Source organism: Podarcis gaigeae, assembly GCF_964106915.1.
Source record: "Podarcis gaigeae genome assembly, chromosome: 6".
Taxonomy (NCBI): Eukaryota; Metazoa; Chordata; class Lepidosauria; order Squamata; family Lacertidae; genus Podarcis; species Podarcis gaigeae.
Window position 1 is genome coordinate 46,063,222 of NC_139682.1, and position 25,095 is coordinate 46,088,316.

General features: G+C 44.0%; 2 protein-coding genes across 4 annotated transcripts in view; one reads left to right on the forward strand and one right to left on the reverse strand.

Annotated features, from left to right (window-relative positions):
• Positions 1-25,095, reverse strand: part of ETV7 (ETS variant transcription factor 7) — a 741,840-nt gene that overhangs the window by 623,732 nt on the left and 93,013 nt on the right. The window lies entirely within an intron of this gene.
• Positions 2,056-25,095, forward strand: part of BAK1 (BCL2 antagonist/killer 1) — a 41,267-nt gene continuing 18,227 nt past the window's right edge. Inside the window, exons 1-2 of one of the 3 annotated variants that reach the window (XM_083745102.1) lie at positions 2,056-2,315; positions 19,577-19,691. In XM_083745102.1, the coding sequence (XP_083601228.1) occupies positions 19,610-19,691 (82 nt within the window). In that variant the 5' untranslated portion in view covers positions 2,056-2,315; positions 19,577-19,609. Of the gene's footprint in view, positions 2,316-18,416; positions 19,692-25,095 lie in introns of those variants that run through there. The other 2 variants (XM_083745104.1, XM_083745103.1) reach the window with 2 other exon arrangements.

Here is a 25,095-nt window from a genome sequence, read left to right on the forward strand (position 1 = left end):
CGAGCAACAGGAGCTCACCCTGTCGCCAGGATTCAAACCGCCGACCTTCTGATCCTTCTGATTGGCAAGTCCTAGGCTCTGTGGTTTAACCCACAGTGCCACCCCCCATTGTAATTGCAGTGTTATGAGGAGAGCTCTGCAGCCTAGCTGGTTTGAGGAGAGAGAGCTGCTTTGGGTGGGGGGGTGGAGAGAAAGGTCTGACTTGGGGGGGAGAGAGAGCTGTGCGCCCGCCCACCCTGCCCCCTCAAGGGAAGCAGCCTACCTGAAGTTGAACATGCCTGATCTACAATACTGTTTTATTTTATTGTACAGCACAGTGGTACCTCTGGTTATGTACTTAATTCATTCCGGAGGTCCGTTCTTAACCTGAAACTGTTCTTAACCTGAAGCACCACTTTAGCTAATGGGGCCTCCTGCTGCCACCACGCCACCGGAGCACAATTTCTGTTCTTATCCTGAAGCAAAGTTCTTAACCCAAGGTAATATTTCTGGGTTAGCGGAGTCTGTAACCTGAAGCGTATGTAACCTGAGGTACCACTGTACATTGATTATTGCTTTCGTTTTATGGCTCAGTCGTCTTGTTAGTTGTTGTCGTTTAGTTGTGTCCGACTCTTCGTGACCCCATGGACCAGAGCACGCCAGGCACGTCTGTCTTCCACTGCCTCCCGCTGTTTGGTCAAACTCATGCTGGTAGCTTCGAGAACACTATCCAACCATCTCGTCCTCTGTTGTCCCCTTCTCCTTGTGTCCTCCATTTTTCCCAACATCAGGGTCTTCTCCAGGGAGTCTTCTCTTCTCATGAGGTGGCCAAAGTATTGGAGCCTCCGCTTCACAATCTGTCCTTCCAGTGAGCACTCAGGGCTGATTTCCTTAAGAATGGATAGGTTTGATCTTCTTGCAGTCCATGGGACTCTCAAGAGTCTCCTCCATAATTCAAAAGCATCAATTCTTCGGCGATCAGCCTTCTTTATGGTCCAGCTTTCACTTCCATACTTCACTACTGGGAAAACCATAGCTTTTACTATACGGACCTTTGTTGGCAAGGTGATGTCTCTACTTTTTAAGATGCTGTCTAGGTTTGTCATTGCTTTTCTCCCAAGAAGCAGGCGTCTTTTAATTTCATGGCTGCTGTCACCATCTTCAGTGATCATGGACCCCAAGAAAATAAAATGTCTCACTGCCTCCATTTCTTCCCCTTCTATTTGCCAGGAGGTGATGGGACCAGTGGCCATGATCCCATCACCTCGTTAGATAGTAAAATTCATGTTAAATTGCTGTTTTAGGGGTTTCAGGTGGTGAGTGTGCATAGGGTCCAAATCACAGGGCATCCATGAAGCTCACTGCCTGACCTTGGACCAGTCACTCCCTCTCAGCCTAACCTACCTCACAAGCTTGTTGTGAGGAGGGGGAGACTCACGTGTGCAAGCTTCAGCTCTTTGAAGGAAAGGTAAAGGGACCCCTGACCATTAGGTCCAGTCATGACCGACTCTGGGGTTACGGTGCTCATCTTGCTTTATTGGCCGAGGGAGCCGGCGTACAGCTTCCGGGTCATGTGACCAGCATGAATAAGCCACTTCTGGCGAACCAGAGCGGCGCACGGAAACACTGTTTACCTTCCCACCAGAGCAGTACCTATTTATCTACTTGCACTTTGACATGCTTTCGAACTGCTAGGTTGGCAGGAGCAGGGACCGAGCAACGGGAGCTCACCCCGTCCTGGGGATTCAAACTGCCGACCTTCTGATCGGAAAGTCATAGGTTCTGTGGTTTAACCCACAGCGCCACCCGCATCCCTTTTTGAAGGAAAAGTGGACTATAAATGAAATGAATGAATGAATGCTAAACGGCATGATGAGGATGAGGATGTCAAATACCAAATGTTGGAATCCTGTGTCAGATCACATTGCAACTCCCGTTGCGTAACATCTGACGCACCTATAACAAATATTTCACATCAACCTTCACAGAGGGGGTTTTGCAGGAAATCTGGCGGAGGGGGTGGGTGGGAATAAACTCTTTCCGGACCTTTCTACCCCCCCCCCCTCTCTCTCTAATAATACTGTACATATTACATCTCGCGGCTACCAGGCTGCAACCCTAGAGGGAGCTGCGTATCGGCCTCTTTGCCGGCTGCCTGCCGCCTTCCTTTCGCCTTCTCTCCTCTCGCCTCGCCCCTCCTCGCAGCGGAGGAAGCGGCCGAGAAGCAGCAGGAAGGCGGCCAGAGAAGGATGCGCTAGCAGCGGCGCCGCATCCCCAGCTCGCCGCGCAACCCCAGGGACAGCTCGCCGGAAGGAAGGGGCGCGGCGGAGAGGCGGGTGAGTGGAAGCGAGTCCGGGGCGGCGGGGGACATATCGGGGGCTGCTGGATGGACGGGGCGGCAAAAGGGTCCGGCGGGTGCTGCTGGCGCTGGGCGCCTGCTCCTCCTCGGAGCCGGAGGCGTTTATTCGCCGCGCCTCAGCCCAGCGGAAGGACATAACTCTCCAAAGGTCCCCGAGAGGCCGGAGAGCGAGGGACGAGGCCGCCGCCCACGCCATGCCGGGGGACCCGGCAGTGGCGAGGGGCCGCGAGGGGAAAGGGACCCCGCGCTCTCAGGCCAGCCAGGTCGCTTCTCGGGAGCCGCGCTGCTGGGCGCGCCACGCCGACGCGAGGAAGCGACCGGCGGGCTCGGCTGCGGCCGGCTAGCGGGGCGCGCGTGCGCGCATGGAGCTGAGCGGAAAATGCGGAGTCAGCAGCGCCTCGGGGAGTGCTGCTGCAACTGCAGGGAAATAGAGCTGGCTTCTCCGCCAGGCTTTTTTTCCCCTTTCACCTCCTAGACGCGGCTACTTGAGATCTGGCAAGGTTTAAACATCCGGAATACGATCTCTCTCTCTCGCGCGCGGGTGTGTGTGGTTGTTCATCCACCGCATGCATGTGGGCTATCATTATTACTAGTACTATTTGGAGTTAAACAAGCTGTAGCTTAGGGCCCCATTCTTTTGGGAGCCCCAAAAAAATTTAAAGGAAAAAAACAACTAGATGTATATTTCCAAAATATAAGATAAAAAACAAATAAAATAAAACCTACATACAGCAACAGTGTTTCGTGTTGTGTAGGCTCCTGTGATGTAAGTAATGGGCCCCCAATCATTTTAAGTTAAGAGCGTCATAATTATTTCAATATTAATATACTTCTTCTTAATTGTATTGCTGTTCAACAATTACTTTGATAAAATACATATTTTGAGATGTGCAAATGGCTTTAGATTAAGGTTACCAGATTTTTTTCCAATGAATCTGGGGACACTTTTCAACTTCAGTAGGAATCATAGGATTTTGTCAGGGTAGGGTAAAGGTAAAGGGACCCCTGACCATTAGGTCCAGTCGTGACCGACTCTGGGGTTGCAGCGCTCATCTTGCTTTATTGGCCGAGGGAGCCAACGTACAGCTTCCAGGTCATGTGGCCAGCATGACTAAGCCACTTTTGGCAAACCAGAGCAGTGCATGGAAATGCCATTTACCTTACCTTACCTATTTATCTACTTGCACTTTGACGTGCTTTTGCACTGCTAGGTTGGCCGGAGCTGGGACCGAGCAACGGGAGCTCACCCCGTCGTGGGGATTTGAACCGCTGACCTTCTGATCAGCAAGTCCTAGGCTCTGTGGTTTACCCCACAGCGCCACCCGCATCCCTTTTTTTCTCAGGGTACTGATTTGTAAATCCAGGGACTGTCCCTGGGAAATGGGGACGTCTGGTAACCTTATTTAGATACCTATTAGATCCATAAATTACGATATAGCATATATTCAACACAAAAAACAGCAACAATTTGTAGTTGACAAAGGACAGCTGGACATATAAAGGGCCCCATTACCTTCAGTAGCGTAGGGCCTCATCAAACCTAAATCTGTCCCTGCTGGCAAACCACAGCACCTCAAGTTATTCCAGAGTAATGATCAAGTGGGGATTTGAGCCCTGGCCTTCCAGGTCTGACACTTGTAACCACTAAGTGCCAGGGTGTGATCCTGAGGATGCAGGATCTAGGAGAGGGTGCATCCTCCCCATTTTTCTAATGCCATTATATTAATGTGCTTCCGTGGCAGCTATGTGATTGCTTTGCGCAGCACTGTCAACGTGCAAGAGGAACAAATGCTTCTCTTGCTCCACGGCTACAACTGGGGGGTTTGAATTGTGAGGTGGATTAAGCTTTCTCCGGTGTCCCCCCCCCATTGATCTGCAGCTGGTGGGGCAGGACCCACAGCTCAGTCTGACCCTAACTCATGTCTTAACAGTGGCACTTTTATTGTGTGGATATGTAGTAATAAAGTGAAGAAAAAGGTCCCCAAGGTTGTCCTTTTCATGTTTTAAATGGCTGACTCTCTTGACCAAGAACTTGAAAAAGTTGCACATTCAGACCCTTCTGGAACTGGCTCCTATGCATATTGATTACGGACAGTGTTTTTTCTGGGGGGACACAGTGGTACGCATACCCCTAAACATTCTGTGAATCTTTGTACTTTTTTTCCATTTACTGTATTTATTTCCCCCGATTTGAACTATAATATGGTGATTTTCTTGAGTCAAAATGAGAGTACCCCTAAATATTTTTTAAAGGGAAAAAAGCACTGATTACGGAACAGTTCATGAAGTGGTTCATAGGTGATAAATGTGTTTATAATTGGTCCTTTTGGTTTCGGTGGTACTTGCTTCCTAGACGGTAACAAGGTGACTTCTTTGGAATGTGCATAGCTGCTACTGGATTTTTTAGGAACAACAAAACACAGCCACCCAGAGTGGCTGGGGTACAAATGATAACCACTTTCTTCTTCTTCTTTTTCTTCTTCTTCTTCTTCTTCTTCTTCTTCTTCTTCTTCTTCTTCTTCTTCTTCTTCTTCCAGTTTAACACACAGTTTGCACTTGAGAAGGGCGTTCTGCTCTAGTAGGCATTTTGAGTTATAATGTCAGATAAAGATGCTGTGTTAACTATGGTATAAAGTAGTCCTAACTTTCTGTACCAAAAAAGGTAGTGGGGAAAATCCTATTTGAATTGGGGGAACATTGAAGTTGTTGGAAAAACCAAAGAAGAAATTGACCATTCAAATGAGCAGAAATTCCAAGAGAAGTTGGGATATAGGGAAATGGGATAGATAGATATATACACAGTGGTACCTCGGGTTAAGTACTTAATTTGTTCTGGAGGTCCGTACTTAACCTGAAACTGTTCTTAACCTGAAGCACCACTTTAGCTAATGGGGCCTCCTGCTGCTGCCGCGCCACCGGAAGCAAAGTTCTTAACCTGAGGTACTATTTCTGGGTTAGCGGAGTCTGTAACCTGAAGCGTATGTAACCTGAAGCGTATGTAACCCGAGGTACCACTGTATTCAAATTGTAATATTACTTCAAAACTAAAATGCATTTTTTTTATATAGTGCATTAAGGATGCTTTTATATGACTCTTAATTGTATATAGAGGCTTGCATTTTTCTAAAGGGTTTTTTATGTTTATAGATACATTGTAATTGCATAGTAGCAAATAACACACCCACCCACCCACGACTTTACCAGTGCCTTAGGCTGCATACACACCATCCATTTAAAGCATGCACACACTCCCCAGGAATCCTGGGAACTGTAGTTTATTGAAGGGGTAAACTGCAGTTCCCAGGATTCTTGTGTGGGGTAATGTGTTTTAAATGTATGGTATTTATGCAATCTTAATCTTCCCATGTGGTAACTGCGGTGTCCTCTAGGAGTTAGTGCACTGGTGGGATGGAGAGGATTGACATTCCTCAAATTCCTCAAATGTTCCTTAATGAACTTTGGTAAGTTACATTTGTTCCCTAAACTTCAGCATGTATCTCTCACAGTCTGTATAGATGCCAAGCCGGTCATTTTTGATGGAAAAATAACACATACAGTGGTACCTCGGGTTACATACGCTTCAGGTTACATACGCTTCAGGTTAAGAATGGACCTCTGGAACGAATTAAGTACTTAACCCGAGGTACCACTGTATTGTCATTTGATAGTGATCACGTCTGATGTTTTTTGTTTACCTTGTTAATGTTATTTATAGTGAAATATTGGGAGGAATTTCCCAGGAACTCAATGGGGTTCACTTCTGAGTAGACCTATATAGGACTGAACCATTATAGACCTCATCTCTCCAGTTTCTGTTTTGATTTTGCAAGAATCTCAGTCACGTGTATTTGCATAAAACAGAGATGAGATCTCACAGTACTACAGTGTATTATGGCAAAAACTTTCATGGGCTAGAAGATGTTGTGAAAAAAATGTAAACAGTGAGATCAAATGGCAATGAAATGCAAACAGTACTATCTATGACAATTCCACTTCAGAGTAAATGTATGCCAAATAAGAGTAGTGATAATTCACATCAGCAGTAATAATGCAATCATGGATATTCATAGTGGGACAGAAAGCCCCAATCCCTATTAAAGCAAAATATAATAGAACAGAACTTCTCCATAACTTGTAGTCAGTTTCATGCCGGAGTCTCTCTTTGTTTAAAAACAGCAGCAAAATGCCCTGAGCAGTTGAAATACAGTGGTACCTTGGTTTACAAACTTAATCTGTTCCGGAGGTCCATTCTTAAACCGAAACCATTCTTAGACCGAGGAATGCTTTTCCTAATGAGGCCTCCCACCGCTGGTGCCCTTCCACTGTTGGGATTCCGTTTTTAGACTGGTGGCACTGTAGGTTAAACCACAGAGCCTAGGACTTGCCGATCAGAAGGTCGGCGGTTCGAATCCCCGCAACGGGGTGAGCTCCCATTGCTTGGTCCCTGCTCCTGCCAACCTAGCAGTTCAATAGCACGTTAAATTATGTTTAGGGGTCCCTTTACCTTTACCTTTAAAGTTCTCAAACCAGGACACTATTTCCTGTTTTGCGGAGTTTGTAAACCGAATCGTTCTTAAACAGGACTGTTCTCAAACCGAGGTACCACTGTATTCTACTTCTTGCTGAATGTAAGATTTGTGCCAGGGTACTCTTATGTGTAGAGACTGGCCTATTTGTCCATGTAGAATGCAGAACGGCGGGGATGACATTATAGCATATATCAAGTTGGAAGATGAGTGTGGTCAATGAATCCTTGATGTGTGCCTTTCATGTAACTTGCATTTAAGCTTTAATATAATTGTCACATGCTTTTTTTGCATTTCATTACCACTTGATCTCACTGTTTACTTTCTTCTTTGTATACCCAAGTACCTGCCAACTGAAGATAACAACTTTATGCATCTGATGAAGCAACAAGGCCTCGTTGTTATGTTTGGCTACAAACATGTCTACCTCACTGGAAACTGTTACAATGAAATAATGCATTTTGCTATCAGGACTGGGTCAAGGGTGGGCAGGTTATTGCAAGGTTCTGAAATAGTTTATCGATTTATGAAAATATTTATATGCCAAGGTATCATAAAAATATATCACAGCCATTTACAACAATATAGAAACAGAAAACCAAGCCCTAAAAAGTTAAAAACAAAAAGAAATTAAAAACAAACACCATTGTGAGGGATGTAGTCTTAATTGCCTGCATAGGCCTGGTGGAATAGAAGGATTTTCAGCAGGTGTTGACAAATTGGCACAGAAGGCGCCCACTGTTACATCACCTTCTAGGATGCCAGTGTAATGTTTCTTCATAACTCTGAAGTTGACATGTTTTAACAGTTTCCCAGCCCTCTTTTTAGTGGTGCATGGTTTTTCATAATTTAGTCAAAGGTAAGAGCACCTAGCAGAAGTGGCCATGAAAATCAGTGAGAAGGTTCATGTTCTCTTCTCTACATATCACTGTAATTGAAATACATTATCATTACTAAATGTGTTACTTGGCGTTCACCAGCAGGCTTCAGGGCAGATTGCAGCAATCTAAAATTCAGTATTAAAAGCAGTTGAAGCAAGTCACAGGAATAGGATGATTCCCCAAAACACATATCTCTGGTATCAAAGGCCAGGGCAAAGAGGTACATCTTTAGCACAGCATCAAAGCTGTATATTGAAGGTGGTAGAAGGGGTCAGCAACTGTCCACCATCCCTCAGACCGGACTATATTTTGGAAAAAAAACCACGAACGAATTCCTATGCCCCACAAATAACCCAGAGATGCATTTTAAATCAAAGCACACATTCTACTCATGTAAAAACACGCTGATTCCCGGACCGTCCGTGGGCCGGATTGAGAAGGCAATTGGGCCACATCTGGCCCTAGGTTGCCTACCCCTGTGCTAATGCAGCTCTTTGGGCAGGAATTCCACAACCTATGAGCTCCCACAGAGAATGCCCTCTTTCAGCTTCTGAGGGTGGTGGAACTGCCAAGAGGAGTCCTGCTGATCTTAACACCCAAGAGGGTCCGTGGGGAAGGAGGTGGTCTTTGGGATATTGTGACATGACCTTATTGACGTCGTGTCATCTGTGTGTATGGTGTATGAAGACAATTTTCTGTCCCAAGGGGCTCATTTAAAGTGGGTGAAATAACAGAGAAAGGAAATGGAAGTGAAGGCAGGGCTAAAGGGGTGAAAGCTGTGCACCCCTTTCAAGACTCTGTGAATGTAAATGTCCTCTGTGTACAGCTACCAAGGCTTGTAGCCCTAGGTAAACCAAGCTCACTCAGAAGTAAGCTTTGCTGAATTCAATAGGGTCTATTCCCTAGTCCTGCAGTCTCTCATGGCCAACCTCCTAGGGGCCACATAGCAGTGATGGGCAGGGCTGGAGCAAGAGGTGTGATTCTTGCCCTCATACAGTAGACCGTTCAACAAGTAGCGTAAGTCCAATCACAGAACGGCAACCCCGTGCCGCCACAATGGCAAGGGTAGCACACTGGAGAATATGAAAAAGTTTTTCAAAGCTGTTTTTCAAAGATTGAACTGGATGAGATGTTCTTCAATAGGTCTTGAGTTGGCCTGTGAATAGTTTCTTTATCCTGAGCAAACCGTTTTGTATGACTGGTTTTTCGGACTGATGAAGCGTGTAGCGAAACCTGTAATACATCTGGAGAACTTTTGCCCACTTGTGTTATTCTCACCAGGGTGGTGGCTTTGATTTGCCTTCCTGTAATTGATCCATGCATACGGCTTTGTGTTTCCAACTCAAGACTTGTTGAACGGTTCATTTATCCAGTCTGTGTAACATTTATTGCACATGTAACATGATAAGATACAGTTGTACATTTATCCACTCCATGTTTACAGTATCTCCAGGCTTTGTTTTGCACATGGCACCTTAGTATGTTTGTTGTTTGGATGGTTACAAGTCTATCTCTAGTCTAGCTATTATTCTAGTAAATTTGGTTTTACACTTATAAGCCAGTTTGTGGTGGTGTCGTTTTGTTGCATGTCAACACTACAGACTAAAAGCCCTAACAGAGCAGAGGGGAAGGACCATGAGATGTGTTCCTGCTGCAGATGAACACACAAGAAAAGGAAACAGATCAAAAAGTACAGTAAACCCAATGGTGGCATAACTTTTGACTGTACAGCAGCTCCCAGCATGAGCCACCACTTTGCAAAACTAGACTGTCTGATGTGCCACTTTCCCAAACTCAGGTTTTGTTAGGTTTGCGGTGATCTGATAATGCATATGGCAAGCAGTTCAACATGGCACAAGTTGGGACCCACATTTAACCTTTCCCTTGAAGAGATAATTTTCTGGTTATCTGCCTTACTACATTTCATCCACGAGAAATATTGCTCCTTTATAAAGGACTGTTTGGGATCGACATTCAGTCCCTTCAATGCAATAAATAATTTTATGTGCGTAGCCAAGACTTGGGACATTCCAAACACACACTTAACTTCTGAGATTGTCTGGCTAGCTGTATGGCCTGAGAAAACTGGAATTCTTTTTTTTTAAAGCAGCATTCAATTTGAGTTCCAAGCTCTTTTGAGAATCCTATTTGACCTGCTTGTCTTCTCCATATAATTTCCTTGCAATTTGTAGCAAACCATTGATAGAACCTGTGATATACTGTGATAAAGTAGAGGAAGGGGGCAGGATAATACAGAGGCGTAACCAGGATTTTTGCTGGGGTACCAGGCCTTTTGTTGGAGGGGGGCAGAACCTCAGTTTGCTATGTATTTTTATTGATTGGGGTGGCCCAATGGCCTGCTTGCTTGTTTTAAGGAAGCATATATGCATTTCTTAGAAAAGGATTACCCACCAGAGGTGATTTGTCATTCTCTGCAAACACAGACCCCACAGACTGAACTTCTGCTTGCAGGAAATGGATTTGAATGTGGCTAACTTGAGGTATTGATGGATGCCTCAGTGGCTGTCTCTTGTCATGTCAGTGACCTGACAATTGTGAGCCTTCTGCATATTGGAAAAATGAATCACCCTGAGCTGCTGGAACTCACATCTGCTCTGGGTTACATCACATAGCAGCTTCATATATTACCACTATTATGCTATTGTCATGCATGCTGCTTCTCAGAGCACAGAAGGTTAGGTCCCTGCCCTGAGCAGCTTACAAGCTAAATTTTGATACAGATGAAATAACAGAGGACTGGAAGAGAAGTGGGGGCAAGGGTAAACAGAGAAGCAATATACAGCTTTTTTCAGTTACGTATGCTTAGGCTTTGCGCCTCATTTTAAAACAGCTGTAGAGGTTGCCGGTTTATTTCCAGGTCCAATTTAAGGTGCTAACGCTGATTGATCTGTGCTATATTGTTTTAGAGATCTATTCTCTTTTTAGAAAAATACTGGTTATTACAAGGCTTGTTAGATTCCAAATGTGCTCCAAATTTGCTTCTTGTTTCCATATTGCTTTTTTTTTTAATGGATCACTTATGTAAGAGCTTACATATTTTGACAAAAGAAAATTTCGCCTAAGGGGTTTGGATGCAGAAGGAAGAGTTTGCAAAGCCATGCCCCTGTATGTGCGTGTGTGTGTAATAAATACATACTGTGGGAAATGGAAACATAGATAGGGCAAAGGTCTGTTTTATAGTTGGGACCGAGTAGGCAGAGTGCCTACATGGCACGCACTTTCTGATAAGATCAGAATGTCTGCAATCTCCTGGCATTGCTGCTGCATCCACATCCATTCTACCAGCTTCTAGTTTCTGGCAACTGACTCTTTTGATTTCCTCTGTGGAAACAAATATCACTGGTGTTCCCTAGATTAACCCATTCCCAGCTGGTTAACATTAGAACTTGTGCTGTCTGAGTGCTTGAGTCCAGTTTGATTGTGGGTTCTTGATAATATGTAATGTGTTCTTTGGATTGTTTTAATTTGATACCAGCTGCCCAGAGTGTGGCTTTATAAGGGAGGGGCAGCATATAAAATATTTTAAATGAATATACATAAAATGAGAATGCCCTCAGTCCTCTATTTGCTCTTATGACTGGCCGCCTTCTGATTCCATACATATAGTTACAACCTTGTGGTCCACTTTAATTAAACTAAAATAACTACAAGGTCTTGTTTTCCAACACACAGTCGCTGAGGCATGTTAGAATTCTGGAAAGAGTGGGGAAATCCCACTGCTTCCCATTGCCTAGCCCTCCTCACTGCGTTTGACAGCATGTTAAATCCATGCAAAGTGATCTGAAGTATTATGCAAATAAGGGTCTTATCTTAGTTACACAAACCTGAAGAGTTCTTGGTGGGAACATTTTCTCTCCCTATTATTTTCATTTCTGTGTGCCCCCTTTTTATGTCCGTGAATAAGTTTCTGAGTCCTTGAAATGTGATATACAGGTGCTTATTATAATTAGCATTATTCAAAATGATTTACAGAGGGGGCAGGGCCCTGTCCTTGTATACTGTCTAAAGTACAATGCATGGTGATGACGTTAGGCAAATAATCATCAGTCATAATTGAGCAGGCAACAGTTATGAGTTTACTAATAAAGAAAATCTGTGTATGACCAGTTCCTGTACCAGAAAAGATTTAGTCAGCTAATTCAGCAGCACAGAATACTGTATTTGGCATATGCAAGATTCATTTGCTAACAAAAATTGCAACACCAAGTTAAAACTTGGATTAACTTCCAGTGATTAAGATTCTGATTAACAGCACAAGTTATAACTAGAATAGTGATGGATGTATTTTAACTACCAGTGTTTTGGAGTGCCAGGGGAAGGGAAGACACAAGTTACAGAAAATCTGTAGCACAAAACTCATGTAGAGGGTATTATTCCTTTTGTCCCCCCCCCCCTCTATATTTCACTCTTAAGGTCCCAGGACGGGTTACAACATTTTTTACTATATTAAATAATAAAGGCATTTAAAAAATGCTGAAATGGTCAAAACATTAATACGGAAATTCCACAGACATGTTTTCACGTGTTGCATGGTTTTTTGTGTATTTTTTTTAGGAAGATCAAAAAGTACATGTTATGTCTGTCAAAGGAGGTGTTATGCAACATGTAGAATGATTCATTGCAGACACTATTCCTTGAACACTGTTGTGACACAGCTGTAGAAGTATTAGGAGGGCGACAAAGATAATCAGGGGTCTGGAAACCAAGTCTTATGAGGAATGGCTGAGGCAGCTAGGTATATGTTTAGCCTTCAAAAGTGGAGGCAGAGGAGGTATAATGGCCGCCTTCAAATTTCTAAAGGGCTGTCACATGCAGGATGGAGCAAGCTTGTTTTCTCCTGCTCCAGAAAGTAGGACTCAAATCAATGGCTTCAACTTAAAAGGAAGGCAATTCTGACTAAACGCCAGGAAGAACTTTCTGATTGTAAGAACTGTTAGAAAGTGGAACGGTCTCCCTAGGGAAGTTATGAACTCTCTCCTTCATTGGAGTTATTTAAGCAGAGGTTGTCGTGGATACTTTAGTTGAGATTCCTGCATTGGGGGGGGGGGGGTTGGACTAGATGAACCTCAGGATCATCTACCTTATGAGGTAATCTTTCTGATAACATCCCTCACTAGAATGAAATCTGAAAATTCAAACATACCCCAGGTGTTTCATTGAAATTGTAAGTCTTTAAATGGAAAATATTGATGGTTTTCAATAGCTTCTCAGCCTTTTGCCTAACATCAAGTGTGAAAATCACTGCTTTTCATTTAGTCATAATGCTACAGTAACATAATGTATATTACCCTGAATTGACATTGTTAGCATTAATAATGTGCATTATTTGCATTATTAAGCATGTTGGGAGTCAGAGGTGGGTCTGAACCAGTTGGAGCCCATTGTCCTTTTTGTCATCCCCCTCCCCCCATATCTGAAAGACTGCTTGCCCTCCTTCTTGGTCCTCTTGATAGCTCCCCTGCCTACAGAAGTTTGAAGGTGGTGGCCTAGGCTAGGACATTCTCTGTGGCAGTTCCTAGATTGTGGAATTCCGTCAGCACAGAGATGCATTTTACACCTTCGTTATAGTTTTTGATGTATGCTGAAAACATACCTGTTTGCTCCAGCCTTTGACCCCTGAATTATGTATTTTCAGGACCTGTCCTTCTCCTGTGACTGTTATTAGTTTTGACTTTTAAACACTGATTTTTTAAAAATACTGTATCATGTCCTGGGACCTGCTGGTGAAGGCCAGGTGGGAATAATAATAACAAAAAACAACAAACCTTTCAGAAGTCCGTTATGACTTTTGCGTGTTGCTGCAGCAGGAGTTTGGTGTGTCATCATTTAATCACACCCAAGTCCATGCTGATTACTTTCCATTTTCCTCTGCAGGCTGTTTGCTTGGTGATTTGTTTTACAACTTCTCGTGTTTTAAAATCAAGCTAAGAGGTACATAATCCACCAGGTTGTTCTCTTTCCAGCTTAAAATATATTTGCACAGAGATCCTGTCAGAATGAAAGTAACGGCGTTAGATTGTTGAGTGAAAATAAGGTATCATCACTCTGTTCTTTGACCTTCTTTCATTGTTGTTTAGTCATTTAGTCGTGTTCGACTCTTCATGACCCCATGGACCACAGCACGCCAGGCACTCCTGTCTTCCACTGCCTCCCACAGTTTGGTCAAACTCATTCTGGTAGCTTCAAGAACACTGTCCAACCATCTTGTCCTCTGCCGTCCCCTTCTCCTTGTGCCCTCAATCTTTCCCAACATCAGGGTCTTTTCCAGGGAGTCCTCTCTTCTCATGAGGTGGCCAAAGTATTGGAGCTTTCTTTCATTACCTCCAGTGTTTCCCCGTCTCTCTCTTAATCATCTGATTTATTTATTTAAGCTGCGGGAATGGGTGAAAGAGGAAGAGAGACATTTTCCAGGAAATAGCCACTCAGCAATTCCTTGTTCATTTCTCTCTGTTGTTACAATAGGGGAAGCTGAAGCTCTCTAGAAGTTGTTGGACTTCAGCTCCCATCGGCCCCAGCCAGAGTGACCAGTAGTCAGGGATGAAGGGAGTTGTAGGCCAGCAATGCTTGGAGGGTTACCGCTTCTCCACCCCTTCATTAAAAACTTAATGACAAGCAAATTCAATGGGCAGCCAAAAAAAATTTGCATGGAGTTGAAATCATAGGGGAATCTGCACATCTATTTTAATTTCTCCCTGCTGCAGAGCTCTTAAAGACACAGCAGTCTTAATTCCATAATAGCCAAACACTGATTCTGTGCTTCAGTATTACCGTATTTTTCGCTCCATTGGACGCAGTTTTTCCCCTCCAAAAATTGAGGGCAAATGTGTGTGCGTCCTGTGGAGCAAATGCAGGCTTGTGCCATAGTCGCGCGCAAACCCTCCGGCAGAGAGAGGCTGCACGGGGCTATGCCTTCTTTAGCTCCATGCAGCCTCTCCCAGCAGGGAGAGATTGCACAGGGCTAAAGAGGAGCCAGAGCAGCCAGTGGGATCCATCCCGCTCGCTGCCTTGGCTTGTTCCATAGACACGCACAACCCCTCCAGCAGGGAGAGGCTGCATAGGGCTATGGCTTTTTTAGCTCCACGCAGCCTCTCCCCGCAGGGAGAGATTGTGCGGGGATAAAGAGGAAGCCAAAGCAACAGGGAGAGATTGCGCGGGGATAAAGAGGAAGCCAAAGCAGCCAGTGGGATCCATCCCGCTCGCTGCCTTGGCTTGGTCCATGGCCGCGCGCAACCCCTCCGGCAGGGAGAGGCTGCACGGGGCTATGGCTTCTTTAGCTCCATGCAGCCTCTCCCAGCAGGGAGGAAGCCAAAACAACCAGCGGGATCCATCCCACTGGCTGCCTTGGCTTGTGCCATAGCCACGCGCAACCTCTCCGGCAGGGAGAGGTTCTGCGCAGCCTGTATGCTGCTCTTTGGGGCTGGGGGGGGGGGAGATTTTTTTTATTGATTTCCCCGTCTAAAAACTAGGTGCGCCCTATGGTCCGGAGCGCCCTATGATGTGAAAACTACGGTATTTGTTAGAAGCGGAATTAGTACTTTCCAATTGCATGAAATTCAACAGGTCAAGCATTACCCATCATTTCTCCTCTCCTCTGTTGATTTCTGTTTGCCATCCATGAAAACTCTGCCAGAAAGAGAAGGTAGCAGCCTCATGTACCAGGCAGAATAGCATGACCTTTCAGCACAAACACATTTTGCAATAGTTTTGCCCACAGTGCCTATCCCTGAAGAAAATGCTCATGCTTCTGGCAATCAGAACATTAACTCTTCTTACACAAGAGATAATTTCCCTTATTTTATGGCTCCCACCACCACCTCTGGCCATTGTGAGTTTTTCAAAACATACAGTGGAGTTCACTCTTTCCCCTTTATCATGTAGATAGGCACAATTAGCCATTAAGTGTGTTTCCCCACCCCCACCCACAACGTGGGTTTTAGTACTGCTGCTTGATGCCTCCACAGGAAAGATGATTCACTATGGAGCTACTTGATCCCAGACTTAGGTTGGTCAAAGGTTGATCTCAGTATGTCAAACCAAACTGAAGACAACTAGACATTAATGAACCACTTTCATTTGGTTTATGGCTGCTTCACACAAACTGACATTTCCTATGTGGAAGTTGCATATTCATCACGTGTCTATTTTGCTGCCCGTGCACATGGCAAGATTAAGTTGTCAACTATAGCATTCAAACAAGATGGACACAGTTTCCTCAACTAAAATGGCTTCCATGAGGGAAGTGCATCTTGTAGGAAGTGGACCTGTTTACAGCCAACTGTTGCATGTTCCCCAGTCCTAGTTCAACACTAAACCAACAACAATGAACCTATGGCCCTCCTGATGTTGTTGAACTACAACTCCCATCACCCCTGCCCATTGGTCATGCAAACTGGACAGATGGCAATTGGACTCGAGCAGAATCTGGAAGGCTACATTTTTCCTCACCCCTGCTCCAGCCTTTGTGTCTTTAAAAGCAATCTGAGCCACAAATGTCAGCAGGTGACAATGTTTCTCTCCAGTGCCTTGAAGGGCTGCCCTTGCTGAGTCATATGTATTGAATTTATGTAAAATTAGCAGGGAGCCTGCAGTTTGTTTGTTTTCTGGCAACCATAAAATGCCTTGCCAAGAGTAGGTGGCTACAGTTTAACCATACTATTCATTAGAGAGGTTTACTCTTGGTAACTGAGGAATGGAATGGCCTCTTTAATGCTAAATATGATGCAGAAATGTGGGTCCTTTGCCTTTCATTGATATTGACAACTTCTATCTATGTGCTAAGGTTCTTGCTGCATAGGAGCTAATGGAAGAAATTCTCATATCTTCCCCCTGCAACATGAGCTGCTTTATTTGAGGTCCTGAAAGCTCCTGGATATGGCAATATTTCTCTGTTTTGCTCCCAAGTGGGTTAGATTTCTCCTTTTATGAAATTGGCTCACTGATGCTCTTTGGGTCCCCACAATGAACTTATTTTGAGTCAGACAAAATGAACTCATTTTGAAGATGCTGTTTGCGTTCCAAAAATGAACTTACTTTGAGTCAGACAAAACGATTTCATTTTGAGGATTTGGGCACCATCATCAATGAGCCACCCATCTGAGAAGCATTAGTTATGAGAGATGGTCTGCTTCTATTTCTGCTGCAGGTAACTGAATTTTGAAATTATCCGTGAGTGCAATTTCAAGCATTTTAGAGGATTTATTCAGGACACTAGCATCACAGAAAGGAATAGGCTGTCTTCAGTGTCACTTTGTATTTTGATGTATTCAAAGGATAGTCTTAGAGCTAAACATGTAACATTACATTAGCTGATGCATTTTCCTTACATATCTTGGGGGTGGACTTTTTGCATACGCATATATGGTCTCATATACAGTTACCTTGGAGTACACCCAGGCATTGAAATCAGTGGGATTTACTTCTGACTAGATATGTATGAGATTGTGCTGTAAGTTAGCAAAAGAGGTGGGAGGTGGCTACACTCCCTTTATAAATGCAGCACTTGTCAAGCTCTTTACTACTGCTTGTTTTCCCACTATGAATACTTCTGGTCTTAAATATTTTTTACTTCTCCTTGAAGCATATGCATATAGTATTCCGTGTACTCACTCTTGGTTTCTGCATTTTTGGTTCCCATTTCCCTGGCTTCTTTCTATCTGGACACTCAGACAATGGAAGCTGTTCCACACACATTGATACTTGTGGATAGCATAGAAACAGTGGCTTTTCTGCTTTAAACTGGGGATGTGAGAGTAGAAGGTTTTCAAAACGTTGGTGAAAATGCACAGGTTTGTCTGTGACCCCTTCATGATAAGGGGACACATGTATTGGGTTTTTATTTCATTTAAAGTACTGTATTTTCCATGTATAAGTCTAGGTTTCCCCCCTAAAAATAATTAGGGGGCATCTTATACACAGATACATCTCCCCCCATTTTCTTAAATCTGAGTCCCCCAAAATAGGGGGCATATTATAGACGGAAAAATATGACATATGTGTAAAGCATCTTGTGCTATCAAACTAATGTTGACAATTAGCTATGTTGGTTGTTATGTACTCTTTCCTTGATACTACACCATCCTAGGGACACAGGTGGCACTGTGGTCTAAACCACTGAGCCTCTTGCGCTTGCCAATCAGAAGGTTGGTAGTTCGAATCCCCACAATGGAGTGAGCTCCTGTTACTCTCTCCCTGCTCCTGCCAACCTAGCAGTTCAAAAGCATGCCAGTGCAAGTAGATAAATAGGTACTGCTGTGGCAAGAAGGTAAACAGTGTTTCTGTGCACTCTGGTTTCTGTCACGGTGTTCTGTTGTGCCAGTAGCGGTTTAGTCATGCTGGCCACATGACCTGGAAAGCTGTCTGTGGACAAACGCCAGCTCCCTTGGCCTGAAAGCAAGATGAGTGCCGCAACCCCATAGTCGCCTTTGACTGGGGTCCTTTACCTTTACTACACCGTCCTGTACTGGTTTTTTTAAAGGTAATATAATGCAATTTTGAATAGCGGGCATGAAATAACATTCAGCCACTTCTGGTTTGCTCAAATGACTTCAAATCCTTGTTTGGTTAAAATGGCATTGACTTAAATGAGACTATGGGCATGATGAGCAAGGCATGGATTTCAGCAGCATTCTCCAGTAGCTCTGGTATTACTTGACTGGCATCCTGTATCTGATACTTCAGCTCCTGGAGTTGAGGATACTGAGGTTCCTGATTGTTTTCAAGTCACTGAAGAATACTAGTGTGGCTGAAATGCATTTGACAGTTTGAAATTTTAATCCGCAATCATAGAATTGTATAGTTGGAAGGGATCCCAAGGATCATCTAGTCCAACCCACTGCAATGAAGGAATACACAGCTGTCCCATATGGGAATCAAACCTGCAACCTTGATGTTATCAGCACCACGCCCTAACCAACTGAGCTATCTAGGCATGATACTTGTGGACTTTATGGTAGTTTTCTCTGCATGAATGCTTGTTCCAAAATGTTGGCAGTTAGCCATCTGTTTTTAAATTCATATATTGCAACTGTAGTTTTTTGCTTCGTTACATCCATTTAGATCTTCTGCTAAAGCATATTTTCTTCATGCTATTTCAACATAGAACTATTTTGTTGTTCTCCTTTGGACACCTGCATTGAAAAGAAATCCAGCTTCCCTGCATTTTTAAATTACAGGTGTCCATAGGAATCTTGGATTCCTGATCTGCTTTTCAAAAGCCTTGTTGAGGCACACTTTGAGTGCCTGTCTCAGAATTTATGAATAGTAAGTGGAGGATTCTAATAGCTTACTTGAAGGCAAACAGCTATGATTGAAATAAGCCCAATGTCCTCATTCTATTCACTATTGTCCCAGCAGATTCTCCCATCAGCAGCCAGGTGTTTAGCAATTAGAGTTGAATCTTATAAAGATGCTATTTCTGGCATTTGTAAAATCATCCTGAGTGTATATGAAATGTTTTACAAGTACGTTAGTGGGACCTCAAGGTTTAATTGACAACAGACTTTCCGCCGATAAGGGAGTATTGCCAGACAGTTAAGGTTAAGGAACAAGGCTTGGATAGTGACACAGAGAGAGACAGAATGTTTTCTAAGGAGTGGAAGAGGAGACACAGGACTGAGGGGAGTTGGAGGTGAGTAAGAAAAGCAGAGAGTCAAATTACTGAGAGGTGGAGCTAAAAGGCTCTTCAGGGAAGAGGAAGCTGCTGCAATCACACAGTGAGTCACATTACCCACGGATTCTTTCTAGCATCCAGCTCCAAACTTTTGACTCTCAACACTAACAAATTGGTTTCTCTGACCCTTGAATTTTTGCAGATTAAAGCTGTTCTCCCAAAGCTCCCCTCCAGCATGGCTTCGAGGAGGAATAGCAGTGACCCAGCAAACAGGAGGAGGGCAGAGAGACGCACATCATCCCTGGAAGTTGCCTCAGGTAAGAGATGTGACTATCTGGATCTTTTGCTTTGATTACTGTAAAAGGATGAGTGGAACTATATCCTCAACCATTGCTTTCCTTTGCTGATCTTAAGATCTGTCTTGACCTTATAAGAACATAAAACCAGTCTTGCTGGATGAGCCCAAAGCGTTATCTGAAGTCCAGCTTTCTGCTTCCCACAACAGCCAATCAGATGCCTCTGGAAAGCCCAAAAGCAGTACATGAAATGAGAGCCCTCTCCTACTGTTGTTCCCCAGCAACTGGTTACCTCTCATCATGAAAGGTAGCTTAGTTTATGGCCATCCTGACTAGCTTTCCTTAGATTTGTCTAATTCGATTTCAAAGCCACCTAAGATGTTGGCCCCAGCACGTCTTGTGCCAGCAAAGTCTATACAGTGGTACCTCAGGTTACAAACACTTCGAGTTACAGACTCCGCTAACCCAGAAGTAGTACCTCGGGTTAAGAACTTTACCTCAGGATAAGAACAGAAATCATGTGGCGGCAGCGGGAGGCCCCATTAGCTAAAGTGGTACCTCAGGTTAAGAACGGTTTCAGGTTAAGAACGGACCTCCGGAACTAATTAAGTTCGTAACCAGAGATACCATTGTACTTTAGCTCTGCTCTGTACTTCTGGTTTTTGTCTGTCTTGAATAATTCAGCTTCATTGGATGTCTCCAGATTCTAATATTATGGGGGATAAAAGATTTTATTTCCCTTTGGTATTTGTGTGGAGTTCACAGGCAACCTTTCCTTAGATACATACAAGAGAGGCCTGTTTCGTTTTAACTATGTAACAACAGTGCACAGGAAACCACTGATTTATAACAATTATCTAAATACTTAACGCTACACTCAAGTCAGTATGCAACTGTTTATTTATGACATTTGTATGCCATCCCGTAACATATAGTTAAGTAAACACAACTGAGATGCAAAGTAAAACATAAAGCTATTAAAAATAAAAATAAGTACAACAAAACAGAACTTACTGCAGATTTTAAAAACAGAGGGCTAGATTCCCTACATTATTTGAATGGACTGGGTGAAGGTGTGTAATACAGGCATGGGAACATGTGGTCCTCTGGATGTTTCTGGACTACAACTCCCATCACCTCTGACCAGAAGCCATGCTGGTAGTAACTGATGAGAGTTGGAGCCCGACTATGTCTAGAGGGCCACAGGTTCCCCATCCCTGATTCAGTACATTCAGTGGAAGGTGCAGGCTGCAACTGTCATCTATTTCCTCTCCAAAATTTCCAATGTGCCTGTTATAAAGGAATCAGTGCAATATAATTAAAAGTGCCAAGACTGAACTTAATTCAAAATGCTGAATGTGTTTTGAGCAGTCTATCTTAGTAGCCGTTCTAAAAATCATTACATAGTCACTGTGGTGGGAAATAATCATAATTAAATAGAACGAGAGAGAGATTAAAAAATGGAAAGTACATAACTGAAAAAGTGTCTGTCCCCCCCCCCCCCCGTTCATGATATCAATTTTATCGTTGCTTGTTTGTTTATTACATTTATATACTAACTTTTCCTCCAATGAGTTCAAAGTGGTGGTGTACATGGTTCTCCCTTCCCTATTTTGTTCTCACAACAACCCTCTTAGGTTAGGCTAAGAGACAGCGACTGGTCCAAAATTACCCAGTTCCTAGTCCAATACTCACTATTAAAGGTAAAGGTAAAGGTACCCCTGCCCGTACGGGCCAGTCTTGACAGACTCTGGGGTTGTGCGCCCATCTCACTTAAGAGGCCAGGGGCCAGCGCTGTCCGGAGACACTTCCGGGTCACGTGGCCAGCGTGACATCGCTGCTCTGGCGAGCCAGAGCTGCACACGGAAACGCCGTTTACCTTCCCGCTGGTAAGCGGTCCCTATTTATCTACTTGCACCCGGAGGTGCTTTCGAACTGCTAGGTTGGCAGGCGCTGGGACCGAGCAGTGGGAGCGCACCCCGCCGCAGGGATTCGAACCGCCGACCTTTCAATCGGCAAGTCCTAGGCACTGAGGCTTTAACCCACAGCGCCACCTGCGTCCCTACTCACTATTACACCAGGACAATTAACCCACACAATTAAGACTGGGAGATAATCCTTATCTCCTCATTCAGAAGTGTGATCCTTCTCTGCAACATCAGTCTTTTCCTTAGACTAATTTCCAGAGCGGTAATTGTGGTATAGTACAATTTCGTTCACAACATATGAAGGTAGCCTGGTAGACTCATTAAAAAAGAAAGCCAAACTGTTACAAAATAGTGAGTAAGCATCTCTTACCTTCTCCCACATTCTGTCCATAGACTGCAATGTAAATACAGATTCTGTTGTTCAACATCAGCCAGCTTCTCTCCCCTACCCTTTAAAATGTTCTTTATGGTCTCTGTCCTGATTGAGAGTGCTGGAGAACCTGAAAGCTTGCTCACTACTTGGTAATATTTGGGTTGGCCCAGGAAAGTTACTGCTTCCTATGAATTTTGGAGACTTGTGCACAGGAGCTTGCTCAGTCTTGTCTACTCTGACTGGAAGGTTCTTCCCAGGATTTCAGGGTGGAGACTATCTCAGCCCTACCTGGAGATGCTGGGAATGAACCCGGTGCCTTCTGTGTGCAAAGCGGATCCTCTGTCACTGAGCTACAGCCCTTTCCTGTGCTTACTTAGAAGCGCTACTGCATTCAGTGGGGCTTACTGCCTAGTAAATGTGTCTAAGATAGGAGTCAACAGCACATTGTTTCATCATCCCATAGTTATCCTGCAGTCAATTGGAAGCCACAGAACCCGCGTTCAACGTTCGTGTTCCAAAGAACGTTTGCAAACCCGGAAAACTCACTTCCGGGTTTGTGGCGTTCCGGGAGCCAAAACATTTGACTCGCAAGGTGTTCGGGATCCAAGGTACAACTGTATTTGAGTTGGGCACACTCCTGATGAGCAAAATACTTTGCACAGGACCAGAGCTTGGAAGGTGTGTATGTGGAACCTCCCAAAGCTCTGTTGCAGGCAGGGGAAGGAAAGATCAGTTGCAAAGACTTGCCTCAGTGGTGAGCCTTCATGCACATTTTAACCTGTTCTACTTGTGGACTTGCAAATGAGTCGTTGTAGCTTTGTCAATAGTATCCCATGTACAATTCTATGTTGCTTTGCTTTGGCTTTATCTTTTTAGACAGGATTACATTGTATAATTTGTATCACAGCAGTATCCACACTTTATTTTGTCTGCCCTGGATCTTCCAACATTCAGCATTGTTGAATGTCCCCGAGTTCTAATATTGTAAGAGAGTTTGTGACAGATTTAATATAGTGGAAGTTAGAGAAAATGAAAGAAACAATCAGGTGGAAGCCAGGCAATTATTTCCTTGGATGGGGCTCCTGCTTCCCGCTAGCAGTTCAGATGTCAATACTTCTTTGCAAGACAGTTGGCACGTCTAATTAAAAATGAAAGCTGGCTTGTGTTAAGCTCAGTGGTTTGTTTTTCTACAAGTTGCATTGTGGCTGAGCTCAACAGTTTACTCCTAGGCAACTGTGCATAAGCCAAATTGCAGCGTGCTACCCACTTCACCACCCTTGACAGGCTCACTTTTCTATGGCTCTTGCATTACTGTATTTTTTGCACCATAACACTCACTTTTTTCCTCCTAAAAAGTAAGGGGAAATGTCTGTGCGTGTTATGGAGGGAAAGCCTACAGGTGGCATGCCTATGGATTTTCCTCCTCTAAAAACTATGTGCGTGTTATGGTCGGGTGCGTGTTATAGAGCGAAAAATACGGTATATACTGCTGCTCTTTGGGATGTGTGTGTGCACGGACTATTATCTGCAAATTCCTCTTTTAGTGTGTGCAAAATGCCATTTCTCCTTGTGTCTCAACACTGGAGTGAGCTTTAAGTGTGTGCAATGTGGGTCTAGAGGAAGATGTAGCCTCAGGACAGGTACTTTGCTTCCCGATCCAGAGTTTATAGAGTGATGCTGTTATGATTGACTGCTCAAATTGCATCATATCTTCTGGTGTGTTGCGGTGATGCAGGAGGAGTGGTCCTCAGTGTGGGAATGGCTATAATTATATAGTGGGAACGGCCTCCATGTCATACATGTGCCATGTTCAGGGCTGGTATAAAGTCACACCATTGACCGGGGCATGGCTGAGAATTGTGAACTAGAGGAGATGTAATGATGCACTTTGAATTTGTATTTGAGATTATGTTTGTAAGCAGCCTAGAGGTTCCAGTGGAGGCAGTGCACAAATCCAATTTGTAGAAATAAAAAGTACACTACAAAAGCACAAGTTACTTGTACCTTTAAAAAGTAAAAGGATAGAACAGAATATGCAGATTTGATGCATGTTTTAAAAAGCATTCTATATGAATATATCAAAAGTGTAAACCAGGTTGACAAATACACAAGTTGGCCTTAATGGTCCTGCTTATTAAGGTTGCCAACTTACTCGAGTAATGTTTAGAGGTGCAAAATGCATTTTAATCGTGACACTATTTCCCTGTGCCACCCATGTTCTCACCATGACTCTGCCCCATTTCAGCCCTTTCATGGGTATATCTGTCATGGCAGTAGCATGTCTGAAGTTCTGTTGGCATGGTGGTGGTGCTCTGCCGAATCCTGTAGCTCAACCTTTCCCATCCTGGTGCCCACTAGATATTCTGGACTATCTCTCCCATCAGCCTCAGCCAGCATGGCCAATAGCTGGCATGCTGGAAGCAGCAAAATTTGGTGGGCACCAGGTTGGAAAAGGCTGTTTGTTACAGTATATGGAACTTCAGTACAGGATTGTGCTCTGAAAGAGTGCAGTCTAACAGGAAAACAGTGACATTGCATAACAAGTGTGCTCATGGGCTGCTCTCATTCATTTCAACATAGCATGTGAGTGGGAAAGCATCCTGAGGCATTGTGCCTTTCTATTTAAATCTTATTTTAAACAAAATGAAAATGGAGCAGCAAAACAGGAAAAGTTCGTGATGATTTGAAAATAGAAATATTTTCTGTTTCAAAGGTTTTGCTAACTTCGCATAATAGGTTGCCACAACCCTTTTATATTTTGACCACGTCCTGTTTATAAAGCCAGTGTTTACAAAGCAAGATTTCTGTCTTCTTGTGTGAACCAGGCATGATTTCATGTACTCAGCCGAGCCCAAAGCACATTTGGTTGCTTCTGGTCACTCGAAGGCTGCCACCTCTTCCTTGAAATCCTTTGTTCCTAGGCGTTTTTCAGGTTATGTCCTCTGATGTTTGCTTTCCCCGTGTATGAAATTTGTTGTTGTTCGGTGCTCAGTTGACTCATCAGTGTTAGTGAGTCAACAGTTACAATTCAGCTAGATTTGTGCAAAGGGAAATATGCGGAGGCAGAAAGGGGAGTTCAGTCCTGCTTTCTGCAGCCATGACTCTGCCGGAGATCACACGGTGG